Source organism: Fistularia commersonii, chromosome 19, assembly GCF_037954325.1.
Source record: "Fistularia commersonii isolate RoL2024-O1a breed Wild chromosome 19, RoL_Fcom_v1.0, whole genome shotgun sequence".
In the NCBI taxonomy this organism is placed as follows: domain Eukaryota; kingdom Metazoa; phylum Chordata; class Actinopteri; order Syngnathiformes; family Fistulariidae; genus Fistularia; species Fistularia commersonii.
Window position 1 is genome coordinate 10,773,355 of NC_141302.1, and position 11,032 is coordinate 10,784,386.

Here is an 11,032-nt window from a genome sequence, read left to right on the forward strand (position 1 = left end):
TGGTTCTATGGATTTTAGCGTAATAGTGACCCAACTTTCTGTCTATTATGTTACATTTGTCTTCCTGTGCACATGATTGTTGCAGCCTATAAACAGTATCATATTTAGAAATATTTAGTGCCAATATAAAATATGAAATAATGTAATATGAATTGTGGATATTCATCAATTATCAGTCCATTTAGGAATCATCTTCTTCAGCTCTACTGGTCTTCAAGGAGTTTTCAGAACATACTGATAACATCCCAGTCTAGTAGAACCGCAGAAGCTTCTTGGATGAGAGGAGAAACTTTATATTCGCATTGCTGCTTGGTTTGCAAATAATAGCCAGACATGATGCAATGGATTAAAGAAGTTTGACTCCAACGCACACACACACACACACACACACACACACACACACACACACACACACACACACACACACACACACACACACACATGCACATGAAAATGCCATACAATGATGTAGTGTTTATTTCAGGTTGAGAACAACTAATTCCAAACATATTTAGTGTCTTTAAATATAATCCTTTGCATCTGCTGTGCTGTTTTCATCAAGCTTTAAGATACCCCATTACACGTTATAGTCTGTAATTTTGCTGCCATTTTTGCTTCATCCACAGACAAAACTCTATGGAGGGACTGAAATAACCTGCTTGTGGATGGATATCTGCTGAGAATCATTCAATGAATGAAAGCTTTGCCATTCATGCAATAAAAAAAGGAAAGAAAACAGAATCAAAATGCTGTCATCCTCATCTTGAAAACAGTGTTGAATCAATGTACAAACCCATCAAAGGGCTTAGTAAAATTATGAATCATACAGCTTAATGATGTGGAAGTATGCGATAGGTCTGGGGTCAATGTGCTATACAGAAAATGTGTTCTGTGCAGAAAAAAATTCTAGCTTTAAACAGCAAACTGAAATTAAAAATTAAAATAATCAGGAAATATGTCAATGCAGGGGTTTTCAAAGCAAGAGGCTCAGTATTTGAGAGAATGTCATATTAAATGTCACAATGGCCAGATGTCTGACAAAAAAAGACAAAACAAAAAAGAGTTTTTACTCAACAGTTATCTGATGTTTAGCTATAGAAAGAAAAATTACACCTCAAATTTTTTAGATAAATGTTAAAATAAAATTGAACTCTAAACTCTAAAATAGAGTTGTGAAGAGGTTTGTTTGAGGGGTGGCTTGTTCTCACTTTCCTCGAGCCTGGAAAGAACAGACATCTCTGGACAGGGATTTTTTTTTCTTTCCTGCGTTTGTTGGAATCAACACTCTAAAAACAACATCAGGCTTTTCTGGCTCCACTGTCGTGTATAATTGATCTCACATTCACGCAGGAGCAGATCATCCTTTTTAAATTTCTTGCCTATATTTCCCACAAAACCAGAAAAACAAAATGCTGAAATGCCAATTAAGGTTTAGGGGAGTCTGAGATCATGCTGAAAATATTCAGAGGAACAGTAAACAACAATGTATTTTTTTTTTCTCTTAAAGCAGGTGTTAAAGGATTCAGGCAGTTCTCAGGTAATCAAAGGGGTGGGGGTCCCTCAGTTTTGAAAACGCTGATTTAGTGCATTTCACAGGCAATCATTTTTCTGCTCTGACATTTCACTCATACAATATGTCAGAGTTTTACAATGCTCTTTTTGATTGTCACAGTTAGAAACGCTTATTTGAAAAACAGACGCTTTTCAGCACACGGACTCACACATAAAACCGTTATTCAGTATTTCATCCATTGCAAATGATGTCACTAAAATAAAAAGTCTTGAAAAAATATAAACTCAGTCATGATAACAGTTGTTTCAAACTGTTTAAAAGTCCACTGGTTGGTCCTGTTGCATCTTTCCTTTATCTTGCAGGAGCTGAAAAACATATGAAAACAACAATCAACACAGGGAACTGAATTTAAAAAAAAAACAACAACAAAAATGTACGTTTTAAGTTGGCTTTTTCCAAGTAGTTGGCCGTGATAACCAGAAGTATTATCTTAGCTGTTCTTTAGAGTACCACTAGAGAGCAGTGCTGCATTACCCAGTGCAGTGGAGACAAGGAGTTATGAAGCGGCACCTGTTGGAAAGGTGAGAAGTTAGTTGCACAAAAGTTGCCCTCTGCCTGACAGCAGAAATTTTTGTTAAAATGTCTAATCTAGGAAAAAAAAAAAGTAAAATGCAGCCTTTTTAAATTTGGGTGAGTGTTGGATTATGGGTTAGGAATAAACATTTTTTCTCCGTTCTGTTTGCTAAGAATGTGTAAAGCTGCTTTTGCAAAGAAATGCTGCTGCCTGGAACAATGTAAACAATTTCTTCCTCAGCAGAATTCCTACAACATGACTCCATTTCCTTCATCAGCTCGCAGTCAAGTCATCACCAATGGAAGGAAGGCAAGACATTAGTATGTTACTTTGTCATAAGCTAAGGGTGTTCTGAGTGTGTGTAAACCACGCACGACACACGTGCACACGTGCACACGTGGATGTGCACATGCATTCGGCAACAACATATACAGCCTCCACGTCTGGGCCACATTGACATTTACTGGGTGCACAATAGGCCGCTTCCAAAATAATCAGTGTTTATGTCAGGAAGTTGCTATCTTTTGAGCCCGGCTGCTTTTCGGAGGGCGGGGGGGCGCCAAATCACAGGAAACACCTTCTATTACCCGGCAAAGCCCCAAAGCTCCCTCAGCACAATGAGATATTAAAAGCCGGCAACTTCCCTGGAATAATTGCAAGTCTGAGGCTGGAGAAACAGCTTGACCAGTGATGGAAGAATGTCCAAACCCAGGGAACTGAGGAGGAAGTCTCACAGGAAATAAATGGAAGCCAACTAACCGTTTTCCTCTCCACCTGATGATTTCATTCCCAGAAGCATGACACCATCTTTAGTGCTCTCAGGTCGGCTCTGGAAAGATGCGCTACGGAGAGTCAGAGAGAGACCCGATGGGATGAGTGCTTTGATTGCAAATCAAACAAGACAATTCACAGGTTTAATGTTCAAACTCACTTCTCTGTTCCAGTGTCCATGGTTTCTGTTGGAAAGAAGGGAATCGACACATTTATAACACTCCTTATGTCCAATCTTTTGAAACATCTAAAAATGTCAAAATATTCTCTTTTTGTATTTTTGTGAACCTATGGCTGGTCAATCAGGGAACAGTTCATAAAAAGATATTCAAGTGCCTATCTTTGATATTTATATATATATTTTTTTATTAATTTCCTTGAGCCAAAAAAATAGCTCCACCACTGGCCACCACAGCTGAGGAGCGTTCAGTGAGTGTGGATATGTTGCCCAGCAATAAGCCAACAGGACCCAGCCCTTCTACCTGTGTGTTCGTGGATCTTCTTGCATTTGAATCTGAGGATGATGGCAGCAGTGGCTCCGACCAGAAGGGCAGGCAGCAGAATCCACCACAGTTTTCTGTCTGAGGGTAGAGATTGAGGGGATGTTCATCATTGTGAGTGGAGACTGACTGATGGGAGTGAGGTGGAGGTACAGACACTGCAGTCCCTCTGAATGTCAAAGTTGTGTCTCAGAATACATTCAGCCTCCTACAGAAATATTATCCATGAATCAAAAGTACCCTAATTTTGTAATTTCTGTAATGTTTCCAGGCAGCGCAGTGCTTTGTGCTTCGGCCTCATAACACGAAGGACCTTGGTTCAATTCCAACAAAGGGACCTTTCTGTGTAGAGTTTGCATGTTCTCCCCGTGTCTGCGTGGGTTTCGGTTCAGGTGTGGCCCTGTGATTGACTGGCAACCAGTCCAAGGTGTACCCTGTCTCTCGCGCGATTACACATGGGGACAGGCTCCAGCATCCCCCGCGACCTTAAATGCTGGATAAGTAGCAGTAGATGGATGCATTGTTTACAATAGCACACCCTTGAAATGCGTAATATGAGGAAACATAAAGTCATACTGTGCAAGGTAGGTCCCAGCTGAATCAGCCAAAACTGAGTATTCAGTTTTTTACCTCTAGATGTTATTAGTAAGATAGGACACAGGAAATATTCGCATCTTGTTTGCCAATTCTGCAAACGAACAACCAAAGGATTTAGATCAGATTTGTCAAATGACAATCCAAGAAAAAAACAAAGAATTCATATCTGTTGAATGACAATACAGGAAAAAAAAAACTCCTTTCCAACAGAAATTGTTTGATAAGCTGTCACTTCAGGTGAGGAATTGTGACATCACTTACTGTCACAATTTGGTAAAGAAAAGGTTTTTATGATTTATCATTATCAACGTCAAGGGAAGCCAGCTGTGGATAAACGACCAGAGAGCTTTTCTAATAAATCTTCCTGCTGAGACATAAATAATAGTCAAACCCAACACCTGCATCGCAACAAATGACTGATCGCATAACTCAGTTCAGACAGAAACTTGGATAGATTTCGTTGTGTTGTGCTGTGCTTCAATTTTGTTGAATTATACATATACATAAACACAAACAGATATATATACACACACACGCATACATATATATATATATATATATATATATATATATATGTGTGTGTGTATGTGAAGTGCTTTAAAGTGTCGGCTGCCAAAGTGAAGTTAGTGAATTACCTGATTTCGAGTTTGGATCTTTCTGACCAGCGCCAGTACCTTTCAAAACAATGCAGCTTTGATTAGATCCCTCTCCCTTGTAAACAAACACCCCATTAAGGATGCAATGGAAGAGAACAAGCAGAACATACCATTAATTTGTTCTTTAGTTGACTCGGCCCCACGGCGAGGCATTGCTAGGAAAAAAAAAATTCAAGCATTATGATAATATTGACCTGATCATAAAAAAGGAACTGAAAATATTTCAGTATTGGTCCAGAACAAATCCCCATTAGTTATGTAATGCATATTGCATATTTTTTTTCCGTGGTCTATAAATGACTAAATCAATATTTTTATCATACATGTAAAGGTGAAATGTACAGGTCTGCTGTGTCTGCTGCTGTACAGGTCAAAGCTGAGGTTCAATCAAGTTGTCAGGTTAATGCAAAAACCATGCAAGAAAAATATACAACCCCTCTAAAAACTGCTCTTTACCTGTAGTCAAATGTTGTCCAACACCTGCAGAAAATAAAGAACCGTGTTGTCAAAAGGAGTCCGTGTCCCATGTCTTAAATGATGTTTAATTCTTCCATGGCTGGATTTTATTCTCACACATACCCCTGACTGATGGTGATGCCTCAGTGCTGCTCCTGGTTTCTAACACAAATTAAAACAGTTGAAAAGCTCAGTTAATACAGCAGATCCCACCTAGCACTATTACAGGCTTTGTGCCACAAATTGTCATGTGAGCAGTCCTGCAATCACTTGTCAAACAGTCTGAAGGCCCGCAGGACAGAAACACCCCATCTCACCTTGAGTGAAATTTTTTATTGTTGGAGTCTCGGCAGACGCTCCTCTATTTGGCAGTTGAGTAACTCTTGACTGCATTGTGGGCGTAACATTATTTGTCGTCACTAAAAAGGAAGTAAATATACACAAAGCACATATAACAAGGGGGTCTTGTGGGTTTTTCTAGACTTCGGTCAGCATTTCATACAATAGAGTGGACTCTACTTTTTGTTCAGAGACTAAATCAATTGAAAGTTAAAGGAGTCAATGGTGTGTATAAAATTATATTAAGATACTCATAAAAAATTTTTTTTTACTTTGGAAGAGCTCGGTAAACAGCAGTGTAACATGAGTGGGTGTCGACTGATCCAGGTAAAGGGACACACGGAGGGAGATGAAATACAGGGGTGACTCCTCCACATCAGAAAAAAAACAGCAGATTTGTTTGCTGAGACTTTTGTTCACTGATGAAAACAACTTCTTGAACGTCAAGGTTGAACTCAGAATTAAAATTCACAAAGTGGTTTCTGACAGGAGGCATCAGATTGGAGGCCATTGACTCGATAACAACTAAGCCGGTTCTTAAATGACAACGTGCCAATTCATCGGAGGAGGTCTTGTATCTTTGAAATTGTGATGAGAATATAAGAGTCTTTTGAAGATGTGTGTGTGTATGTGTGATAACCCAAGGGTGAGAATAAACATGGAGAAGGAGATGGAACCTGAAATTAAGTCTAGGTACACATTGCAGCAGATAGGAGGATGATGGCACATGACACGATTGAAAAGAGGAGGAAAACTTGCAAGGAACATCAAAAGTGTCTGCACAGCTCTCACTTAGAATACAAGAATACAATTGCAATTTGTATGATAGCTCAAAGTAATGTTTATAAAAACCCATGGCTGTGTAATAGTGTAACCAAGGAGAGTCTGACCGTTGCCATCTGCCTTGCTGGACCCACTATTCATGCTTTGTGACGTGCTAGTGGGCGCCAAAGATGTCGTCACTGCTGCAGTAGTGGTTTGAGGTTTTGCTGAAAATCAAATGAAACAAGTCAGAAGTAAATTCCAAACAAATGCATTTTTCATCTCCTATCTAACACACTCACAGGTCTCAGTGTGTTTGCTTGTGGACCTTTGTGGTTCAGGGGACTGCGTTGGGATTTTTGTTTGTTCCTTCATTTTTTCCATTCCCGATGATGAAGATACAATGGCTGCTGGATTTCAAAGAAAGAGACAGTTTTCTGCACAGGATGCACAAATACATAGGAATAACACAATGTCAGATCAGCAGAGCAACTGAGAAAATCTGGGCACAGGAACATTTTGTATTTATCTTCAATGTTTCAACATTTTTGGTTGTGACAGTCAAGAGTCACTGAGTAGAATGAGGTGCCTCGATGACATTTTCACATTAAGTTTCTGTTGAACAGTCAGGATTTGATATCCATTCCCAAGCTTGACAGGAGCCAGTTGACAGTGGTAGCCTTGCCAGTAGCCGTTCCTTGTCTTTGCTCTAAGCTGAGCTTAGCTGATGCACAGGCGTAGTCAAAATTGGCCAAGGAGAGAGCCCTCTCAGTCATTGCTTAATGCACGTATTTATCCTCAGATTGAATGTTCATTTTAAATGAATGTAAAAGGCTTTGAAACATAATATCTAAATAATGAGATCAAGCCATGGTATGCTGTAGAGGCAGAAGACACCATGGAGTTTTCTTGAATTTTTCTTTTGCGAATTCAAAACCTCAAAAGCAAATCAGCTTTCATGACAGAACTGCCCAGTCCATTTTGAATTGCAGCTTTACTTTCAGACCCACCTTGCGTTGTTTGTGTTGAAGATGACTGTGTTTGTGTCTGCTGCGCCTGTGGGGTTCCTGAGCTGGTTTCTTCATTTGAGGAAACTGCACAAACATATTTGGGATGTTACACAATACAGTTATGAATAATTTTCACAACACATGTCACAATGGTATTAAACTGCCTTTTCTGCTGGCCTCAGGACAGAAGGTTTGACAAATGGGTTAAATATTTTAGAGGTCAAAACACAATGAAAAAAGAGCAAACATCTGTCTGTGTAAAACACTTCCTCTGACAGATCTTTTATTTTGGGCTGGCCGCTGCACATGCTTATCATTCCCTTTTCGTGTTCGAGATCAAGCTTGTTCTGAGTCCAAGTGTCAGGCTGGGGATGAGAAGTCAAGACGGAGGTGGTGTGATGAGGTGGATATCCTTTGCTCCAAGTGCCACGGCAGCCTGAAGCTGCATCCTGCCCCAGACACACAATTGTTGTCCCCTGACCTGAGCAGCCAGACTTCCTGTCTTCGCTGCCGTCATCCAGAATGACTCACCGCCGGGCAAGCGGGGACTTGGGAGGACGAGTGTCTCCACAAGTGTCTCATCCATCTGAGCTCTGTGATTCAGAAGAGGTGTGAGTCCTCCGTCCGACATGTCTTCCCTTATAAGTGCTAGTCAAGATTCTAAGAGGAAGTCAAGTGTCAAGTTGAGGGTCGTTTTAATGCACAAGTCCTCTTGATCCAAATCAAAGAGCAGCTTCATTAAGCCATTCAAGCCCGCACAGTGATTTTATTGATTCATCGTCGGAGCAGTTGGGGTTCTTAGTGGCTCTCTTTAAAAGCACATGGAAATCTCTTCAGGGAATCCAATCCTATTTAAATCCACCAGATTCTTGAGTGTGTTTATTTATTCAACATATTGGAAAATGAATCCCCTTAAGACATTTAACTGTCCCTACCTAAAAAAAACGCTAAATGTGATCTTGCCACAAATTACTGCCTAGTAATTATTGACCAAAATTGATTATAGTTGTAAAGTAAATCAAAAAATGCCCAGGGATTACTTAATATAACTTAAAGTAATATTTAATATCTTAATTTTTTTCTGGTTTACCATCAAATACCAATGTAGGTCTACCGTTAAGCCTTCAAACCAATCAAGCTATGTCCTTATTATCTTAGAAATTGCCTCAATGTATCCCAAGAGATAAATCACGTAACGTACGAGGCGCTTCACATTCATAAGTTGACCGCTTTTATTCTGAAAGGTCAGCTGAAAAAAAATGCATAGACATTCAAGATAATCTCGCTCTTCTCCCATTGCAAAAACCTGCTCACCATTGAGTAGAGGGAAATCTCATTTTTTATTTTAGCTTATAAAAAATAGAACTTCAAAGTAACTATTTCAATTTAAAAAAATTCTTATTAGCCTTTAGCCAGTCCCTGTGTTATCCCCTGCTTGTGGTTGGCCAGGTAGTTGTAAATCCGTCAGCATGGGGAATAAATGGGAGGGGTCCAGATGGTTAAACAAAACTTGGTCTTATCTGATTTGCCTGTTGCCGAGATAGAATGTTGAGGAATTTTTCCATTTACAGATGTCATTAATTCCATGTGAGGCTCATTCCAGCCATGCGGCGAACAATAAGTACTAACTGTCCAATCAGGCCCAAGTCCACTGAGAACGCCCAAGTCCAAGATGAATCTCTATCCTTCAGCCTCACAGTTTTTACGAAAAATATACTGAAATTCTCTCAAAATCTTCTTATGACGTGTGTGTATAACAATGCAATTGAAAGGGATTTCCGTATAGTTACAAATCAAAGCTGCTTCATTTTGTCAAAAAGTTAGCAATTTGCTTCTTATGGTCTGACTCGATTGAAACGTCTATCTTTTGGATTGTTATTTCATTATCTCCCAGGCAAAGTTTTCCACTGGGTTAGGGTCATACATATATATATATATATATATATATATATATATATATATATATATGAAATGCGTTTATTTTTTTTAAATAAATGTTTCTATTCCATTAACAGACTTACAATTACTTAAAATGCGTGTGTGTATAGCGTACATACATATATATATATATATATATATATATATATATATAAAAGAAGATTTTAAAAAAAGAAACGCATTTCAGAAAGTGTCACCAAAAGTGATAAGGAAATCATAAAAAATAACATTCAGAAAGAAAAATCTTTTTTTGCAATGAAGTTAAATTTATTTTCTCTGGGGTAAGTCTGAAAATAAAAAGATTCCCATTTTTTGGGGGTCATTTTCCCCCTTTATGTGAAACTAAATTCTTCCCTTACAAAGTGCATCTCTGTTGGAGTAAAGAGCTGGATTGGGGTGTCCATGCTGGCTGGGCTGTGATGAGGGTATGGGTGTTTCCTCAAGATGTTTACCACAGAACACTACGTTTGTGACCAGCTGGGACGTTTTGGTCTCAAGACAATGATGTTTTGTCTCTGTGAGAAAGGCAGTAGCTTGGTTCCCACTGGCTATCTGCCGCCAGATCAGCTGTCAGGCCAGAGGAGGATGGATAAAAGGTCTCTCTGCTTGTCAGTTCAAGGACAAACAAATAAATCCAAGTCACTCTTTTTTTTCCATAAACCTCAAAGACATCATTGTCATTTTGTCCTCCGACATTTAATATTTTGTCCCCTTTTTTCACAAGGGTTCCTCAGAAAAAAAGCTGAAAAAAAAGTTGAGGACAATCGGAAAAAAACTTGAAACAAACAAAGCTTATCTCAACACTTTGATTGGATGTCCCAGAGGTAATGTTCAAAGTGTCAGCATCTTTCTAAAATGCCCTGATCTTTATCTTTGCCCATAATCCAAACAAACCAAATTGCGAGCCCAAATAAGAAACACGTAGCATGGCCAGCAATCTCACTGTTCCAGAAAATACACTGAAAGTACCTTTTACATCTATTTACTGGCAATGAGATGGTGGGGCAATTGGACGTGAAGTCCTGTTTGTGGAAATGTACTGAAACCATACATCAGACTCCACCGCTCAGTGCCAGAGGCGGGTTTTGACCATCATTACAACCAGGGCTCAAACTTGCTGGAGGACCTGGAGGCATCTGAGGGCCTACGCGTTTCAGTCACCAAAGTGATACATATCCCATTAAAAGAGAGCGTGTTTGCCCCTACCTGGTGTGAAGACATGGACCAATGCCAGGAGAAGCAGCACGAGCGCTCTGAGGGTCTTCATGGTGATTAAATAACCTCCGACTTCTTCCCCAGTCTCCAACCGAGTGGCCCGTGGAAAAGGTGTGTGCGCTTGGGCACTCCGCTGCTGATGCTTATTTTGGCACTTCCTTTAAATAAAGAAGGGCAGGAAATACACTGGCTTCCCCTCATGACGTAAAGTGGGTGGCTGCAGAGACCACCACAAAGCAGCCAATAAATGCAAATCAGATATCTCACTTTGCGGATGTCAACAGTCTTGCCAACTTTAATCACTTGTTTTTTCCTGATTTGACACCATTTAACTATTGTGTGACTGAACAGGAACAACTAATTACAAAAACATTTTCTATATTTAATCATTGTGATCAACAAAATCAGTCAAGATGACAATCATCACAAACAGCGAATCACCACTTCACCCTTCTGCCCCTGGAAGGCGGTACAGGTGCTTGAAGAACCCCACTTCAAGATTCCTGAACAGCTTACACCCAAGTGCCACTGAAGTACTGAACAGCGCTATCAATCAACATTGTAAGTAGAAAAAATAAGAATGATGGGATGTACAATATCTTTTTCAAGAGCGATGCAAATGCCACGGAATTCCCACACTGATATGTTAACACTTATTCTCTTTCTTTTTCTAAATTATATTTAAATAATTAAATAATCCT

At 39.5% G+C, this 11,032-nt stretch overlaps 1 protein-coding gene across 4 annotated transcripts; it reads right to left on the reverse strand.

Annotated features, from left to right (window-relative positions):
- Positions 1–461: 461 nt before the first annotated feature.
- Positions 462–10,480, reverse strand: LOC147223696 (uncharacterized). Of its 4 annotated transcripts, none has more exons than XM_086165853.1 (14): positions 10,323–10,480; positions 7,179–7,262; positions 6,471–6,575; positions 6,297–6,395; positions 5,385–5,486; positions 5,191–5,229; positions 5,068–5,091; positions 4,722–4,766; positions 4,591–4,629; positions 3,341–3,439; positions 3,019–3,043; positions 2,847–2,929; positions 2,048–2,083; positions 462–1,878 (listed from the first exon to the last, which is right to left on the reverse strand). In XM_086165853.1, exons 1-13 carry the CDS (start codon positions 10,381–10,383, stop codon positions 2,070–2,072), a joined length of 819 nt encoding a protein of 272 aa, XP_086021979.1. In that variant the 5' UTR covers positions 10,384–10,480; the 3' UTR covers positions 462–1,878; positions 2,048–2,069. The 4 variants fall into 4 exon arrangements, with proteins under 4 accessions (XP_086021979.1, XP_086021977.1, XP_086021980.1 ...); XM_086165851.1 differs by having other exon boundaries at positions 6,471–6,578; XM_086165854.1 differs by lacking the exon at positions 2,048–2,083.
- Positions 10,481–11,032: the final 552 nt, after the last annotated feature.